This window comes from Tachysurus vachellii, chromosome 1, assembly GCF_030014155.1.
Source record: "Tachysurus vachellii isolate PV-2020 chromosome 1, HZAU_Pvac_v1, whole genome shotgun sequence".
NCBI classification, from domain to species: Eukaryota; Metazoa; Chordata; class Actinopteri; order Siluriformes; family Bagridae; genus Tachysurus; species Tachysurus vachellii.
Window position 1 is genome coordinate 43,057,956 of NC_083460.1, and position 20,855 is coordinate 43,078,810.

The 20,855-nt window shown below is 42.1% G+C and overlaps 1 protein-coding gene across 2 annotated transcripts in view; it reads right to left on the bottom strand.

Annotated features, from left to right (window-relative positions):
• tub (TUB bipartite transcription factor) overlaps positions 1-20,855 on the bottom strand; it is a 57,843-nt gene that overhangs the window by 7,010 nt on the left and 29,978 nt on the right. The window contains exons 1-8 of one of the 2 annotated variants that reach the window (XM_060865675.1): positions 20,613-20,855; positions 13,348-13,399; positions 11,269-11,431; positions 10,440-10,574; positions 7,653-7,817; positions 7,226-7,350; positions 2,228-2,419; positions 756-868 (exon numbers count right to left, since the gene is read on the bottom strand). The exon at positions 20,613-20,855 is cut by the window's right edge and continues 54 nt beyond it. In XM_060865675.1, coding sequence (XP_060721658.1) covers positions 756-868; positions 2,228-2,419; positions 7,226-7,350; positions 7,653-7,817; positions 10,440-10,574; positions 11,269-11,431; positions 13,348-13,399; positions 20,613-20,650 — 983 coding nt within the window. In that variant the 5' untranslated portion in view covers positions 20,651-20,855. The remainder of the gene's footprint in view (positions 1-755; positions 869-2,227; positions 2,420-7,225; positions 7,351-7,652; positions 7,818-10,439; positions 10,575-11,268; positions 11,432-13,347; positions 13,400-20,612) is intronic. The other variant, XM_060865665.1, reaches the window with a different exon arrangement.

The following is a 20,855-nucleotide window of genomic DNA, read 5'->3' on the forward strand; positions in this document are numbered from 1 at the left end:
ACAGACACGCCCACATTTCCATAGCTGGTCTGGGAACAGACACACCCACATTTCCATAGCTGGTCTGGGAACAGACACGCCCACATTTCCATAGCTGGTCTGGGAACAGACACGCCCACATTTCCATAGCTGGTCTGGGAACAGACACGCCCACATTTCCATAGATGGTCTGGGAATAGACACGCCCACATTTCCATAGATGGTCTGGGAACAGACACGCCCACATTTCCACAGATGGTCTGGGAACAGACACGCCCACATTTCCACAGATGGTCTGGGAACAGACACGCCCACATTTCCACAGATGGTCTGGGAACACACACGCCCACATTTCCACAGATGGTCTGGGAACAGACACGCCCACATTTCCACAGATGGTCTGGGAACACACACGCCCACATTTCCACAGATGGTCTGGGAACACACACGCCCACATTTCCACAGATGGTCTGGGAACAGACACGCCCACATTTCCATAGATGGTCTGGGAACAGACACGCCCACATTTCCATAGATGGTCTGGGAACAGACACGCCCACATTTCCATAGATGGTCTGGGAACAGACACGCCCACATTCCCATAGATGGTCTGGGAACTCATATTTCAAGCCACTGGTTCCTCTTTAGTTTTTAACTTTCTTCTGCTCCAAACATTATGAAGGTTCTATCAGCAGGTCTAGTTTCTATCATTTCCTGTGTTTTATTGTGTTCTGCTTCTGCTTTGTGTCAATCTGCTTATGGAATTTAAAGCTTGCCTGAGTTTCCCGATGAAGCTCTCGCCACCTCTTGACAGGTCAGTGGGGTCGATGGAGATCAGGTAGTTGGAGGTTTTGCTCTTCTTTCTCTTTCTACCAGCTAAAAGGAACATCTACAACACAACAAGGGGCAATTTAATGAACCACTGAATAAAATAGAATACATTCATATTAATAAAATATGCAGCAGGTCTGAGCGATGATGGTTCAGACGTTTCATCATCACACCTCAGTGTGTGAGAGATTTTACTATCTGAGGCAGTGTTCTAAATAAATACACTGATTCTCAGTAGAGGCAGAAACACAGCATTTTCAAAATGCTTTTCAGTCTGCAAGAGCAAAATAAACCCCTTCATTTATTCTGCAAACTCAAAATTTTCTGATTTAATGAATATTCATGAAGATTAGGAATGTGCTTCATGAATATTAATGAGGTCAGCCAATCTCAGTGAAACCAGACTCTGAGCTTGGGACGTGTTTCATAGAAACTCACAAATTGTTTATAAAAAAATATGAAAAAGTATTTACTACTTGAAAATTTTGGCATTTTTAAATATAAACAGGAGTAAATCTCTCTCTGATGAATGAAAATGGCTCATTTTTAATTTGTGCTTGTGGCTCGTCATCAGTGTCTCTGTTGCCCCTTTGAGTTTGAGTGCTGGTTCGGAGCCTAATTTAGAACCAGTTCTTTCTTTTTAGACAGCCAAAGCACCGGCTCTGAACCAGGAAAAGTGGTTCTTAAGTAGCACCAAAATGCTGCTGGTCTAGACTTAAGAACCGTTTGTGTCAGGGGCTGTGGGAGGGGCTGTGGGAGGGGCTGTGGGTGGGGCTGTGGGCGGGGCAACTGTTAGCACATGTGATAATGTACCTTAAGTATACTAATGTTTAATACACTTTTACTTTACCGCAATATGATCAATTATCAGCACACATGATAGTAGTTAGCTACATGCTAAGGCTAACTTTTTTCTGTGTTAATGATAAAATAACGTTATGTACTTTCTCCATTACAACCTCCGTTTATACAGATTACATGGAGCTGCACGTACACGTTGGATTCGCTGCGTTTGGGTGTTAATGTAGGTTCACAAAGCCATGAGCATTAACAGTAAAGCAACATCCGCCATTGTTGTTGATGATGTGTTTGCCGCCGCTGCGCTAACGTTGCTGTGTAACGTGACACGTATACAGTGACGTCAGACTCGGCTCTGTGATGCTCTCTAACTGATGGAAAGGCAAACCGGTTCTTAGAAGGTTCGCCATTGGAACCAACTTTGAACCAGCACCAGCACTAGCTCTGAACCAGCACCCGGTTCTTTTTGGTGGAAAAGGGGCACTTCTCATATAATGAGAAAAGAAGTGTTTGTACTTCTGTTCAGATGTACTGTATCAATACAGGAACACAGCAGCGCTGGAGGCCTTCAAACAAAAGCTCTTTGATCAAATAAAGACAAATGGACAACTTTTCTCACCTTCTTGCCATCTTCTCTTTCGAGATGGAGGTAGTAGGTTGGGTACATTCCCCGGTCCATTCCTTTTTTATCCCGTGTGATCCTGCATTTGATAGTGACCCCCTGTGGTGCTGGCCTCAAGGTGAACTCCTCCAGATCTCCCACATCGATGGATGGCTCATTTGTCACCAAAGTTGAAGCTGAAGCTGTTTCCTGCAAGTGTGTATATATATATATATAAAACACAGACAGTTTTTGTTATTCTATTTATGTTTATATCTATATACACAGAATAACCAGCTTTATTCAGTCCAAAGCCAGTGCATGAGGCAGAGGAGACAAACAAATGAGCTCAGTGTGACATTTTTAGACACAGAGCTGAATCCAGGACAGATTTTAAACATGAGAGGAAGTGCATACACTCTCACACACATACACACACATACACACACTCATACATACACATACATATACATACACATACATATACATACTCACATGTACACATACACACATATACATACACATACATATACATACTCACATGTACACACATACGCACACACACGTACACATACACACACGTGTACACGATGTGACGTAGTGAAATGTGTTTTATGACTGTTCCTTGTAGTGAAAAGAGAAAGTGCAATAAATGGATAAATAAGGAAAGACAAAATAAACAATAAACATAGATCTAGGATCTTAGGATAAATACAAAGTACAAAAAGTAAGAAGAAAAAAACAGATCCGTACAATGTGCAATGAATGGGGTCGGAATGCAGATAAGTTTGTTGAATATAACTTACATAATTTAATATGTAAAGTGACCAGTGTGAAAAGTGATATGTGCAGTGTGAGGTAGTAGTGTCATGTGTGAGTAGGAGTCCATATAGACCTGGTTCTAGATGTACTGTTGGTTGAGGACTCCGATGGCCTGTGGGAAGAAGCTCCTCCTCATTCTCTCTGTGTTTGCCTTCAGGGAACAGAAACGCTTTTCAGACGGCAACAGAGAAAATAGTCCGTTGTTGGGATGGCTGGGGTCCTTCACGATCTTCCCTGCTTTTCTCCAGCACAGCTTGCTGTAGATCGACTCCAGTCAGCTCAGTGCAGATGGTTCATACGGCTGACCGCACCACTCTCTGGAGAGCTTGTCTGTCCTGCTTGGTGCTGTTCCCAAACCAGGCTGTGATGCTTCCCATCAGGATGCTCTCAATGGTGCAAGTGTAGAAAGTTTCTAGCACCTTATGGGGCAGTTTGAAGTCCCTTAAGCATCTGAGGTGGAATAGACGCTGCCGAGCCTTCATTACCAGAGTGTCGATGTGACAGGACCATTACAGATCCTGCAAGATGTGAACACCCAGGTAGCCAAAACTGTTCATTCTTTCCTCTGTAGTCCCATTGATTGTTAACAGATGGTACTTTCTCTTCTGCTTCGTGCTGAAGTCCACTATAAGGTCCTTCGTTCTGCTGGCATTGAGAAGGAGTTCATCTGGCACTATGTCTCCAGGCTCTTAATCTACTGTAGGTATGCAGTCTCATCGTTGTTGGAGATGAGGCCCACCACAGCAACAAACTTGATGCTAAACTTGATGTTGGTGTAGCTGGTAGTGGCCACACAGTCATGATTGTACAGTGAGTACAGCAGGGGGCTCAGTACACAACCTTGTGGGGCTCCAGTGCTAAGGATGAGGGGGGGTGAGACATGTTTTCCCACCCGAACTGCTTGTGGAAGGTGGATATAAAGTGACACAGAGAAGGACTGAGTCTCAGTTGTGTGCATGAAATTATGGTATTAAATGCTGAACTGTGGTCTAAAAACAGCATTTTCCCCTTTTCTGCTGTCCAGGTGGCTCAGGGTGGTGTGGTAAAGGTATGCAATGGCATCCTTGGTGGAGCAGTTGGGACGGTATGCGAACTAAAGGTTCTAGTGTTAAGAAGGTGTTCAGCTTCATAGAAGGTGTTCAGCTCATCTGCCAGAGAAGTGTCCGCATTCACTGCTCTGGAGGATACTCTGTCCTTGCCACATGCTCCTGGAGCCCCAGTGTTGGAACTGTGTCTCCAGTTTCTTCCCGTAGCAACGCTTTGCATCTATCACTGCTCTGCGCACGTTGTAGGATGCAGCTTTATAGTCATCTATGTTCCTGGTGGTGAGCCCCATGCAGCGGACCAGGATTTCTGAGAAGGTTTTATTCACCCACAGCTTCTGGTTGGGAAACATCCTGATGATGGTTTTGTGAACTGTATCAACCGCTACTTACCCGATAAGTGTCCAGCGCTCAACCTCCCTCTGAAACAGGTCTTCTCGTTTTAGCCTTTGTTTGTATTTAGGCATGAGGAAAATAGTGGCATTGTCTGATTAACCAAACAGCAGACATGATTGAGCCTTGTAGCTGTCTCTGTATGGAGTGTAGCAATGGTCCAGTGTCCGGTTGCCCCTGGTGGGGCAGGTGATGTGTGTGGAGATTTGGCAGTACACGCATGGCACTCTTAAAATACCCTGCCACAATGAGTGCAGCATCCTTGTGCAGTGTTTGTTGTGAGGTGTAAGCCTTATGTAGGTCCCATAATGCAGTGTTTGTGCCTGCCTGAGGTGGAATATACTGTAAGCAGCACTTACTATGACTGAACTACACTCCAGAGGAAGGTAGAAAGGGCGACAATTAACGCTTAGAATTTCCAAGTTGGGTGAACAGGATTGTGAGAGAGGAACAATGCTCACACTGTCGCACCAGCTGTTGTTTACCATCAGACACACTCCACCACCTCTTGTCTTCCCTGATTCCATTGTCCGGCACCGCTGGGTTCAGCCATGTCTTGGTGAAGCAGAGAAGATTCCAGTCCTGAATGTCCCTCTGGAGCTTTATCCTGGCCCTGAGGTCATCAGGCTTGTTTTCCAGAGACTGAACATTGGCTAAAAGGATACTAGACACGGGAGCCCTTTATGCCCGTGCTCACAGCTTGTTCCTGATGCCGACTCATTTCCCTCATAGTCACCGAATCACATCGCATCCGTTGTTATTCCTCAGGACCTGGTGAGTTTGTTGTACACCAATAGAAATGAGTTTCTCTGTAATACTGTATGTAATAATGGGCATAGTGAAAAAATTTAGCTGTCTGGGGTGGGAAAAAAAAGCAGCCAACATCACCATCTTGGTTAAAAATACGCACATAAACACACATACACACACACATACATATACACACACAAAAACACACATATACACATACACACACCAGTCAAGTCAAGAAGCTTTTATTGTCATTTACACCATATATAGCTGTTGCAGTACACAGTGACATGAGACAACATTTCTCCAGGATCAGGATGCTACATAGAACAAAGTCAGGGCTAAGGACAATCAATACAAGACTCAACTCAAACGCTCTACACGGCGAGAGTTTAGAAACTGCTGGGTTTTTGTTTTCACAGAGACGTGACTCAGTGACAGAGTTCCGTACACCACCATTCAGCTAGATGGGCTCACCTAGTAACAGAAATGCAGCTCCGTGCGGTAAGACTCGTGGTGGTGGTGTGTGTGTTTACATCAACACAGAATTGTGCAAGAACTCTGTGCAGGTTTCTAGTTACTGTTCATCACTAGTAGAGTTTGTGACTGTTAGATGCAGGCCACTTTATTTACCACAGGAATTCACCATGGTTTACATTATCAGAGTGTAAATTCTCCACAGTGCTAAAGCTAAAGAGGCTCTATGTGAACTCTATGAGGCTATTAGCGATCTGCAGAATGTTCACCCTGAAGGACTGTTTATCATCGCCGGAGATTTCAATCATGCAAAGCTCAAATCAGTGCTCCCTAAATTCCATCAGTATGTGGACTTTGCAATGAGAGGGAAAAAGATGCTGGAGCGTGTTTACACAAACATTGTTTACACATACACAAAGCCCCGCCCCCACCTCGGCTACTCAGACCACATGTCTGTTATGCTAATTCCAGCATACAGACCACTCGTCAGATGTTCTAAACCAGTTCTAAAGCAGGTGAAATCCTGGCCAGCAGAAGCCACCTCTGCTCTTCAGGACTGCTTTGAGTGCACTGACTGGAACATGCTGCAACCAACAGCGACTCCGTCAACTTGGAAGAGTCTCCAAGAATATGACCACACGCTCCAACCAGAAGCCGTGGATGACTGCTAAACATTTTCCTGAGCAGCGCTGTTGTTCCTATGTGCCTCAAGACAACCACCGTTGTCCCCATTCTGAAGCAATCTACAGTGTCCTGCCTCAATGACTATCGTCCTGTCACACTCACACCCATCATTATGAAGTGCTTCATGAGGCACATCAAGACCCAGTTACCACCCTCACTGGACCCCCTACAGTTTGCGAATCTTCCAAACCGCTCCCCAGACAATGCCATTGCCACGGCCCTTCATTTAGCCCTCACCCATCTGGACAATAAAGACACTTATGTACGAATGCTGTTCATAGACTTTAGTTCAGCATTAAACACAATCATCCCTCAGCACCTGATTGGGAAGCTGATCCTGCTGGGACTGAACACCTCCCTCTGCAACTGGATCCTGGACTTCCTGACTGGGAGACCTCAGTCAGTCTGGATCGGGAACAGTATCTCCAGCAGCACCACACTGAACACTGGAGACCCTCAGGGCTGTGTGCTCAGTCCACTGCTGTTCACCTTGCTAACTTACAATCAAGTTTGCCGATGGCACGACTGTGGTGGGTCTCATCGTCAAGGATGACGAGTCAGCATACAGAGAGGAGGTGCAACAGCTAACTAATTTTAAATTAAATTAATTTTAAACTTTAATTGTATGTATTCATTTATTTATTTTTATTCTTAGTTTTCCTTCTTCTTCTTAATAATAATAATAATAATAATAATAATAATAATAATATATTTATTTATTTATTCATTTTTTCTCTTCAGTTGAAAATAAATTGAAATTGAATTTGAAGTTACCATAGTTTAGGTGAGAACGGAGACATGAGTAACTCTCCACAGAGAGTGAAAGTGCACCTGAACTCTGCTGTACCTTGTTGGACTTCTTGCTGGTGGCTGAGCCTGGTCTGGTGTTGCTGTTGAGTTGAGAAGAACTGGAGCTCACTTCTTCATCATCATCATCATCTTCCTCATCAAAATTCATGCTGCTGGAGATACCTGTAGAACCATCAAGACTTTCTCATTTCATAGTCATTGAACATAAACTTTAAAAATACTGCAAACATCACACCGGGTCTTCTGACTGCTTCAAGAAATAAATTTCTGCTTCTGCTGTGGAGTTAATGTGAGATTTGTGATGGTTTGCTTCTGTGTTCGTGTCCATTTTTATGAAAGTGATCTCTTCTTCAGGAGGAACATCTGCACCATTTTTCTCTCCTGCGTTTTAAAATTTTAATTCCTTCCTAAAAAAGGTGTTTAGCATCTACAGGTTCCTCAGCATGTAAGCGGATCAGTTGTACCTTTCTTCAGCATCGTGACCCTCAGGTCCTGTTTGCTCTGAGAGACGGCTTTGCTCTGGACCTCAGTTTCACTGTCATGTCCAGCAGAATGTCCCACTGTGAGGATCTGGATCTGGCTGCTCAGTTCCTGGGCCTCGTCCTGGAATGCGGCTGGTCCGTGAGTTCCTGCAATATGACCAAAACACAGACAGACGAGCAACTGATGGTCAACCTCAGAGCCTGATCCACTCACACACATGCTGAGACAAGCACACACACACACAGTTTCACATGCAACACACACACACGGTTTCACACAAAGACATGTGCAAAAAAAAAATGTTAAGATGTTCAGCATACAAAAAGTCCAAAGAACACAACACTGGTGACCGCTGTGCACCTCTGACCTTCACACTGATCTTCTAATGCAATCTCAGCTAATCGCTGCTCCTCTTCTGTGAGGTTCTCCTGTCAGAGAGATTTTGTGTTTCTCTGAGCAGAGAAACATTATGTCCCTAATGTTCCTGTCCAGCAGTCGCTCAAGCACTTCAGACCTCAATTACACCTCCAGTCAAGACATGTTAAAAGAGCAGGTCTGCTGAAACCCGAGGCAGACGTGCAGGAGCTCAGCCTCTCACACTCTCTGGAGGACATCTCACTTCTGCAGGAGTGATGTGATTGAAGGATAATTGTTGTGGCATTTACAGAAAAATGACCACCAACATGGCTGATGTCCCTGAGAGAAGATCTAACAGACCATTCGATTTAATAAAACACAAAACTCAAGTGAAAATGATGAAAAGAGAGAGAGAGAAAAAGAAAGAAAAAAAAATAAAAGATTGAAATAGACAAGTAAGAGATTCAGAAAATTCACAAGAAAAAATATATCTGAAAAACAAAACCATGTTAAATAAAATCTGTAAATCAACAGATTTTAACATGTAGTATTTTTGTCTCCTAAAAGTAAACCAACATTTAGAAAGCTGAGAAAAAGTAAGTATACCCCTGTAGAGCTGATAGATAGATAGATAGATAGATAGATAGATAGATCGATCTACCAGATTTGAATCATTACATATTAATCCAGTTTACACTGATTCATTATTCTGATTCATAATACTGATTCATTTCAATGATTCATTACACTGATTCATTACAATGATTCATTACACTGATTCAATACAATGATTCATTACACTGATTCATTACAATGATTCATTACACTGATTCATTACAATGATTCATTACACTGATTCAATACAATCATTATACAGATGCATTTAGTAATTATACTAAATTCTTCTATTTTTTGACACACATCTACTTTAAAATTCTAATTTAAAAAGTTTTATTCTCTATAATTTACTTTGAAAAACTAAATAATAAATTATATAGAAATATAAAAAAAAACTATTTTACATAAATATTATATATTATATAATTCTATATTATTTAGTGTTTATTAAACATGGGAATGTTAAAGGTGTAAAAGTGCTGGATCAGAAGGTCATGTGTTCATCTCCCAGCTGCTGGGACCCTGAGCAAGGCCCCTAACTCTCAATTACGCAGTTGTATAAAATGTAGTTTTTATTTAAGTTGCTCTAGATAAGGGCTTCTGTCCCACACATTTAACACGACAAAATCATTTTTAGTCTGACTAAAGTTTTATTCTCTGTAAGTCTAATCAAGTCTAATGCTGATTTCTTGATGAGACGTCAAAAAACCTAAATGCTATAGACACTAGGGATATGCACGAGATTAGACACTAGGGATATGCACGAGATTAGACACTAGAGATATGCACGAGATTAGACACTAGGGATATGCACGAGATTAGACACTAGGGATATGCACGAGATTAGACACTAGAGATTAGACACGAGATTAGACACTAGAGATATGCACGAGATTAGACACTAGGGATATGCACGAGATTAGACACTAGGGATATGCACGAGATTAGACACTAGAGATATGCACGAGATTAGACACTAGGGATATGCACGAGATTAGACACGAGATTAGACACTAGAGATATGCACGAGATTAGACACTAGCGATATGAACGAGATTAGACACTAGGGATATGCACGAGATTAGACACTAGAGATTAGACACGAGATTAGACACTAGAGATATGCTCGAGATTAGGCACTAGAGATTAGACACGAGATTAGACACTATAGATTAGACACTGGTTTATACAGTAAGAGAGATTAAATGCAAGCCTTTTCACCAGGACATCATTATTGTGAGAAACTTTCTCATTACATTTTCAAGACATTTTTATTTTCACACATACACACACACACACACACACACACACACACACACACACACACTTTTGTTTTAACACATTTTTACCCCGATGTTACACAGAAAGTGTTAAAGCAGCACTATGTGTGTGGTGTTAATGAACAACTCGTGGTTAAGTGTAAAATAAGAACATCTCAGCTGAAGTTGATGTCAAACTACTGCAATCTTCCCACAACCTCAGTAGTGATCCGTGTACATCAAGACCTCTAACAGGTTATAATAAATACATTTGTTATTTTTCAGCTGATTTTCAGTCGTCATTGCTGCTTTCTTTCACTTCTTGAGCTGTTTTAGTATCCTGATGCAGAAATTCCACTAAAACTGACTCATTGTTTATAAATCGCTAATTCCCAAAATTTAAAAAAAGAAAGTGTAGTTTTAAAACTGTGAAGTTCTGGTCATGTCAAACACACACACACATACACACACACACACACACACACACACACACACACACACACACACACACAGCATGAAGGTCCGCCCACTGACCTTTGTGCTTGCCCTTTTTCTCCTTCTTGGTGCTGCCCGTCTGTGGGGTCAACGTGAGTGGCTTGGATTTTTTAGCTGAACATGGAACCTGAACCTCCGCTACAGCCTTGTCCTCCTCCTGCTCAGCTTCTTGTACTACAGGGAAGGAGGTGAGGAGCACCATGGGAGAAACACAAACACCAGACACAGTGGAGTCAGTGTGAAAATAAAGGTGAAGTTAGAACTTCGATCTTTATGATAATATTTATTAGTTAGCATTATGTTGAGAGAGTGATGAGGAACTGAAGTGGCTTCTGTTTAAAGAAGGTTTAAGTGATTACAAGAACAAATAATGTTTAGTAATTCAGCTACACAGCTTCTCTGGAGCTTCTCTGGAGTTATCTTAAAGACTTCACACTGATGTACAGACCTAAAATAATTATAAATACAATAAAATAAAAAATTAATAAAATCAGCAGGAGCTCAAAACATCCTGCACCAAACAAAAACCCCAAACTCGTACTGTCTAATCACACAGGCCTGTTTAAATCTGATCACCTTTAAATCAGACAATGAGATCCCGACAGTCAGTGATGTGGAGAGAGGAAACGGAGAGGAGAAGAGAAGGAGGATGTGAGGAGAAGGAGACGTGGATGGAAACATTACACTATACACCTTGTAAAAGTTTTAGTTTTTAATAGATTTCACACATCACTGTGTAAATATTAAAGAGAAATTCTTCCTCAGCTCAGATGCTGTTGTTTTCCTGCCAACACATTTACATTTATTTTTATACATTTTCTAACTCTAGTATAGAGAGGAACCTGAAAGATAACACTGAGGTTTCTACCGTGGTAGATGGTGCTGCTGTTGCTGCTGAGGTAGGACTCGACAAGTGGCGCCTGCTCCTCACACTGTCGCGTCCTGCGGGTCCGAGAGCGACCGTCCAGGTTTGACTGCACCATCAGGGGCTCCTGACGCTTCTTCTTCTGCTTCTGCTCTAACAGAGCCCTCTGGAACATGAACAAGCACACATAAGCACTACATTACTCTCACTCTTTCTCTGAGAGAGCTTCATCCTGATCTAGGTGGATGTGGAGGCAAAACACACACACACACACACACACACACACACATTAACCCAGAATTGAAACCAGTCATACAGCATCTCTCATGTCACCACCATAACACACACATCATCATCAGGCTGCTGAGAACTTCTACCTGAAAAACCAAGTGAAGGTTCATGGATGGAGTCTGAATAGTGTTCATAATTCCTAATGATGACACTTACTGTATACGGAACAGCTGACATTTATACACAACAAAAACAGAACAATATTAGGTTCAGGGAAATTAAATGCTGATTTCTTTTCCCAAAATAAACTGTAAGCTTTTCACAGTATGTGCTGTTAAAGGAACACAGTAAAGATGGTTAAAGACCTCAACTAGCACTTCCTCTCTGTTTGTTGTATGTATGTATTTATATAAAATAATAATAATAATAATAATAAAACAAACTTTGAATAATGTTTTAGACTCATGGTATATTAAGTATGTAACCGAGTGAACCAGAGTTAATGTGTCCAATGATAGAGACTTAAGGACTTTTGTACGTCGCTCTGGATAAGAGAGTCTGTCACATTACAGTCAGACTATATCTCTACACGTACACACTCACTGTGGCTCAAAACCTTTAGCAAACTTTAAAAACACAACTTCACCTGCTCACACACACAGACATACACACACACACACACACACAAACACAGTCTAATTTCCTTCCTAAAATTACAGGGATTACTCATACTCATACAGGGAGTACTCACTCATACACAGACACACACACAGACACACGCACTGACACACACATATACACAGACACACACTGACACACACATATACACAGACACACACACACACTGACATACACACACAGACACACACAGACATGCATAAACATACACACACGCACCGACACACACATAAAACAGACACACATACACACTTGACACACACATATACACAGACACACACATACACACACTGACACACATATACACATAGACACACAGACATATACAAGTCACCCCAAGAAGCTTTTATTGTCATTTACACCATATCTAGCTGTTACAGTGACATGAGACGACGTTTCTAAGGACTTAGTTAGTCAGTCCTAGATACATAAAGTGTATCTGTACAACCTGGTGTACACAGTGTAGGACAAGATAAACAAGACAGACAAGACAGTGCAGGACAAAAGACAGTGCAGGACAAAAGACAGTCAGGACAAAAAATACAATACAATAAACAGAAACAGCACCAGTGTAAATATTGTGTGTCCAGTCAATATCACGTGTGCAGAAATACTGTAATGAACATATTATTATAGCAGTAACATGAGATAATGTTAAAGTTTTGTGCAAAACAGCAATCAACTGAAATGTGAGACAGTGTGAGGCTGAGAAAGTCCAAAGACATGCATGGTAGGTTGATTGGCATCTCTGGAAAATTGTCCGTAGTGTGTGATTGTGTGAGTGAATGAGAGTGTGTGTGTGTGTGTGTGTGTGTGCCCTGTGATGGGTTGGCACTCCGTCCAGGGTGTATCCTGCCTTGATGCCCGATGACGCCTGAGATAGGCACAGGCTCCCCGTGACCCGAGGTAGTTCGGATAAGAGGTAGAAGATGAGTGAGTGAATGAATTGAATCACAAGCAGGTGAAGCTGTCTTGTAGTTCGTGATCGCCTGTATGCTGTGTGCTACTGATGTGCTGCCATCTTGGATCTACACAGACACAGACACACAAATATGTGTGTATATGTGTGTGCATGTGTTTGTCACCTGGGACTAAAATAATTGACACACACAGAAACACACATACACACAATTATTTGAGTCCCAGGTGATGAATCATGAGCTGAAGTCTCACCTGTCTGTCCAGTTTCTGCTGTCTCAGGTTACTGCACTCATCATCCAAGGTGCTGCAGAGACACAGAACGAAACAAGACCTTTTAACCCTTAAAGTCCTGAGTGTCTACTTTCATATGAGACACTTTCATTAACCAACACTGTGGAGTGGGACATGACATTCACTGCTGAACACACACACAACAGGAGGAACAAGAGTTAAAATAATAATTATATAAAATAATATGTTTATTTCTGTAAAGCTCAGTGTCCACTGTATCACTATACAAATAAAGTTAATTTAACTGAACTGTGTCATACACACACACACACACACACACACACACACACACACACACACACACACACACACACACATACACACACACACACACACACACACACACACATACACACACACACACATACACACACACACACACACACACACACACACACACACACACAGTCATAGTTATATACACACACAGACACACAGAGAGCCACTCACATTTACACACACACACACACAGCTATACACACACAGTCAGCCACTCACATGTGCACACACACACACATACACTCATATAGACATGCACATTCAGCCACTTACATGTACACACAAATAAACACAGACATACACAGTCAGCCACTCACATGTACACACACAGACACATACACACACACAGTCAGTCACTCACATGTACACACACACACACATACAGACACACACATAAACACACACAGACACACAGTCAGCCACTGACATATACACACAGACACACACATATACACACAGACACAGTCAGCCACTCACATGTACACACACACACACATACCGTATATACACACACACACACACAGACACACAGAGAGCCACTCACATACACACACACACACATATACACACACAGACACAGTCACACACACACACACATACACAGACACACAGAGAGCCACTCACATACACACACACACACATATACACACACAGACACAGTCAGCCACTCAAATACTAAAGGTGGTTGTCCCGTATCTTTGTCCTGGATCCTGGACTTCCTGACTGTGAGACCTCAGTCAGTCCGGATCGGGAACAGCATCTCCAGCACCACCACACTGAACACTGGAGACCCTCAGGGCTGTGTGCTCAGTCCACTGCTGTTCACCTTGCTGACTCATGACTGTGCAGCAATGCACAGATTGAACCATATCATCAAGTTCGCCGATGACACGACTGTGGTGGGTCTCATCAACAAGAACGACGAGTCAGCTCTCCCCCCATCCTGACCATGTTCTACAGAGGGACCATTAAGATCATCTTGAGCAGCTGCATCACACACACCCCTCACACACTCTTCACCCCACACCCCCCTCACACACTCTTCACCACACACACCCCTCACACACACTCATTACATCATACACACCCCTCACACACACTCTTCACCCCACACACCCCTCACATACACTCCACCCTCCTGCCATCTGGAAAAAGGTACCAAAGCATTCGGGCCTCACGACCAGACTGTGTAACAGTTTCTTCCCACAAGCCATCAGACTCCTTAATAACTGTACTGTACTGAGCACAATGTTCACACACACATCACCTGTATGGACTGCACAGACCTACACCAAATACACACACTTCCAATATACATCCATCAAACTGTTTACACACTGTTTTTGCTCTTTGCACACACTGTCTCACATTTCAGTCGTTTACTGTTTTGCACAATACTTTACATTATCTCAGGGACCTGCTGCTATAACACTGTGTTCATTACAGTATTACTGCACATGTAATATTGTTGGACATACAGTATATACACTGGTCACCACTGTTTCTGTTTATTGTCTTATGTGTATTGTCTTTTTGTATTGTCTTGTAATTTTTTGTCCTGTACTGTCTTTTGTCCTGACTGTCTTTTGTCCTGCACTGTCTTTTGTCCTGCACTGTCTTTTGTCCTGCACTGTCTTGTCTGTCTTGTTTATCTTGTCCTACACTGTGTACACCAGGTTGTACAGATACACTTTATGTATCTAGGACTAACTTACTAAGTCCTTATAGCTCTGTGTGTGTTTTATGTAGCTTCATGATCCTGGAGAAACGTCGTCTCATGTCACTGTAACAGTTAGATATGGTGTAAATGACAATAAAAGCTTCTTGACCTGATTCTTGATCTTTAATAAATAGGCTACAGTTAGTCCAAAATGCAGCTGCCAGAGTTCTCACTAGGACAAGAAAGTATGACCATATAACCCCAATTTTATCATCTCTACACTGGCTACCTGTTAAGTTTAGAACTGATTACAAACTGCTGCTACTTACGTACAAGGCTCTTAATGGTTTAGCTCCCATGTATATAACTAGTCTTCTAACACGTTACAATCCTTCACGCTCTCTGAGATCACAAAATATCTTGCTAATATTATGAACAGCAGCTACATTAATCCCTCTTCACTGCTTCTCTCTTTCTCCCCATCCCGAGGCATCCAGACATGAAGATTTTGGACCTCCACTGAGACGAGGCCGACTCTGAGAATCCTGAGACATCTAGAGATCTACCAGCTCCAGTTAGACTATGTTATACTAAAGAGGAGATGTAACTCCATGTGGTCTTTGAGGACAACAATCTCCTCATCAATACAACATTTATCAGACTGTATATTTATAATCACACCCCCAGTGTCACCCAGATGAGGATGAGGTTCCCCTTTGAGTCTGGTTCCTCTCAAGGTTCCTTCCTTTACCATCTAAGGGAGTTTTTCCTCCCCACAGTCACCTGAGTCACCTCAGACTTGTTCATTGGGGATAAATACAAACACATTTAAATATATCTAATATTAATCTTGTATTTTGTATAATATTAATCTTTATATTATTCTTTATAATAATCTTCTGTTCTATGTTTATGTTCTGTAAAGCTGCTCTGAGACAAAGTCAATTGTAAAAAGCGCAATACAAATAAACTTGAATTCGAACTTGAACTCTCACACACTCACATATTTACACACACACACACACACACACACACACACACACACACACACACACACACACACACACACACACACACACAGTCAGACACTCACATGTACAAACATACACAGACACACAGTCAGAAACTCACATGTACACACACACACACACTGATTTTTGTTCTGGTTTTCATTCACAGAGATGTGAGACATGATGACGTGCTGCTATGTTAATAAGACAAGTCACCGGAGGTTCTCTTTCAGGTTCTGTAGTAGCCACTGGTCTTTACACAGCCTTTGAACTGTCCCTGGTTCTCATCTATTTCCTTCTAATCATATGAGACATGCTGAAATGTTCATGCTGAGCTTCTGAGGAGGAAATGAAGCATGATGGATTTGAATTGATCTCAGAGTGTATTAGAGGATTAGACAGCTTACATTTTGTAGTGGTGTTAATTCTGTAGCTAAAGGGTTGTTGAGTCAGTACTGAACATCGTGTTAAAGACTTTACTCACACCAATAGGCACCTTTTTATTTCTTTTTCACAACAAATGTAATTTACATTAATGAAAGAAGACATCATACTTTATATCCATTTATTGTGACGTTAATGAAACATCTCAGAAAGAAGAAAAGACATTAGATATTAACACTTCATTAACACCGCACGACTGTACACAGACACCCACATGTACACATACAGACACACACAGACACACACACAGTCAGCCACTCACATGTACACACACACATACACACAGTCAGCAACTCACATGTACACACACACACACACACAGTCAGCCACTCACATGTAAACACACACACACACACACACACACACACACACACACACACAGACACAGTCTGCCACTCACATGTACACACACACACACACACAGACACAGTCAGCCGCTCACATGTACACACACACACACACACACAGTCAGCAACTCACATGTACACACACACACCCACACACACAGACACAGTCAGCCACTCACATGTACACACACACACACACACACACAGTCAGCCACTCACATGTACACACACACACACACACAGCCAGCCACTCACATGTACACACACACAGTCTACCACTCACATGTACACACACACACACACACACACACACACACAGTCTGCCACTCACATGTACACACACACACCCACACACACAGAGTCAGCCACTCACATGTAAACACACACACACACACACACACACACACACACACACACACAGACACAGTCAGCCACTCACATGTACACACACACACACACAGCCAGCCACTCACATGTACACACACACAGTCTGCCACTCACATGTACACACACACACACACACAGTCTGCCACTCACATGTACACACACACACAAACACACACACACAGACACAGACACAGTCTGCCACTCACATGTACACACACACACACACAGTTAGCCACTCACATGTACACACACATACACACAGTCTGCCACTCACATGTACACACACACACACACAAACACAGACACAGAGTCTGCCACTCACATGTACACACACTGTGTGTGTGTGTGTGTCTGAGTGAGTGAGTGAGTGTGTGCGTGTGTGTGCATAAGCATGTGTGTGTATTTCTAGTTAGCCCACATAGCAGATCTCAAGCGGTTTCTGGGTTCCAGAATCTCAGATCATATGCTGTAATAATCTGATACTAAAACTTCACACCACCCACTGAACACACGACTACTCCATCAGCAGTAAGTGATAATCACATCATTACTGCCATCAGCGATGGTCTCTGAAGGTAAGACCGGTCTCTATGAGCTCTAATAACACTTTAAGTCGAGTCTGAGTTACAGGAACGAGATGGAGATGAGACCAATAGCACATGTGGCCAGCTGTGGAAGATGTAAACGTGAAAATATAACAAAGTCACTTGAAATGTTCAGCTGCTATATAACTCAACACACAGACATAAAGATGTAAGTTTATACTGGAACTTTACAAAGTTGGTCACAGAATTGATGTGATGGTCTCACGGAAGGTCAAGTAGATATTTCACTTGTGTTTATTCAATTCATTTCAGTTCGATTTATTTATTTAATGCTTTTAACAATTCATATTGTTTTACAGCTTTACAGAAGAAAAGAAACAAAATAAACTAAATATATTATTTATCTCTAACATTTATCCCTAATGATCGAGCCTGAGGTGACGGTGGTGAGGAAAACCTCCCTGAGATGATATGAGGAAGAAACCTTGAGAGGAACCAGACTCAGTAGTGAACCTCATCCTCATTTGGGTGACACTCTACAGTAAATAATGTAAATGTAAATAATGTTATTGTAAATAATGTCAATGTATCTCAGGTGCCCTGTGATGGGTTGGCACTCCGTCCAGGGTGTATCCTGTCTTGATGCCCAATGACGCCTGAGATAGGCACAGGCTCCCCGTGACCCGAGGTAGTTCGGATAAGCGGTAGAAGATGAATGAATGAGTGAATGAATGAATGTCAATGTAAATAATATTCTTCCTACAACAGTTTATAGTTGAGTGAACTAATGGATCAGCACAAACTCTGAGTTCACCACAAACTCAACACTGATTCCTTCCTTCTGAAGTCTTCAAATGATCTCTGATGAAGACCAGAACACACAACTGACTCCAGCCAGGAGTAGACCATCAGGATTGATGAAGCAGGTCCAGAAAAAGAGGCACTCGGTTTATGACAAGGTTTATGAGAAGATCAAGACCCTAGATTTGTGTTCTCAAGAGCAAGTTATTATTTACTACTCAATAACTTTATTAAAGTTTATTAAAGTCTTTTTAAAGTATCTTTGTTATCCAGGTAAAAGGTACAATATAACAGATTATTATTATTATTATTATTATTATTATTATTATTATTATTTATTGTTGTTATTATGGTGATGATGTAATGCTATTGTGTTGACAGATTGTATACATTATAATAAGTAAGATGTTAAAGATGTTCCAGTGTACGGTGAACATGAGCACTTCACAAACACTTGTACATCTTGATGAGTTTTTGTATGTTTTATGGTCACGTGTTAGTCTGGAGTCAAGACTTTAAACTGTTCTCCTTTAACTTTGCTAAAAATGAGTGTCTGAACAGCAGAAATGAAGCATGTGGGACTAAGAGCTGATCTGGAGTCAGTGGTTTCACAAATCTTTATCTGAGAGCAGTGACTAATAAACCTCTAATAAACATGTAAATTAGTGTAAATTTGAGGTAAACGGAGTATAATTCAGAATGTGGATTGTCCTAGCTGATCTGGGAGCAGTTCCTTCTCAGGTCCTAACCTGCTGAACATGTGCTCAAAATTTAGCAACTGATGGAAATTTGAACAAAAATCCAGAACAGCAAGATCATCTTTCACTTTAGATGCACAGGTAGCTGAGACGATCCTTGTTTCATAACTCTTTTCTTTGATCTTTTTTTGTCTCTTCTTCGAGCTGCACTTCAGCCCCTGTGAGATTTTCTGTGAGGGTTCTGAAGCCTACACAGCAGCTCCCAAAATAGTTCTTTCTTTTAAAAGAGAGGAGCGAGAATAAAACGCCCAAATGAACACTAGAGATGTTGTTCAGAACAGGACACGTGCAGGGACAATCGTTACATACAGAACAGAAGACAAGCGCTTGCTCCCTGATGCAATCTTTCAATAAACAAGTGATGGCAAATGAACTGTGTAACTTATAGCAACCAGGAGCCAATGAGAGACGAGAAGCAGTGCAGCCATGGCAATGAGGTTCTCCTGGAAGCAGCAGCAGCAGCAGCAGCAGCAGCAGCAGCAGTGTTGGTCTGAGCAGCAGCTCCTCAGACTCACACAGAGAACAGACACTGATCCCTGTTTCACCCACAGAGAAGAAAAGTGCTCATAACCCTGACTTCATCCTTTACGCATTAAATAGGAAACTCTGAAAGATCCCTGAAGTGGGAGCATGTTGGAAAAGAAGGAATGAACCCCAGATTCTTCAAGTGTGTAAAATTCAAACTCATTCAAACTCAGATGAAAAACGTGGACTCGTCGGCACAGACATCGCTACACACACATGGAAGTTCGTTCCGGTGTCAAGAATAAAACAAGTTGAACAGAAAAGTGCAGCAACCAACAACTGCTTTAACGAAGGTTTCTAGCTAAAACAATTTGACACAATATGAAGCTCTGAAACATCCGTGTGCTCTGAATGCATCAGACACACACACACACACACACACACACACACACACACACACACACACACACACACCAAACCAGACATCAGACTGGAGCTCTAACATGCTGGAGCAATGAAGGCCATTGTACCTGTACGGAATCCAGTCGGCTGAGTGTTTGGAGCTCATATCTCACACTGTCGATGAGTCGCTGGATGAAACGGGGGCTGGGAAGCGCTGAGGCAGAGCGACGCAAGACAGCTGAGGATTCGGAAAGAGAGACGGACGACCATTGTCTGAATTTCTCCTACGGATCTGACGCTAATCTTCAGCCTCTGTTGTTCTGCAGCTGGAGCTCAGCTTTTCCTTCTTCTCATTCTGTGTGCTGATCTTT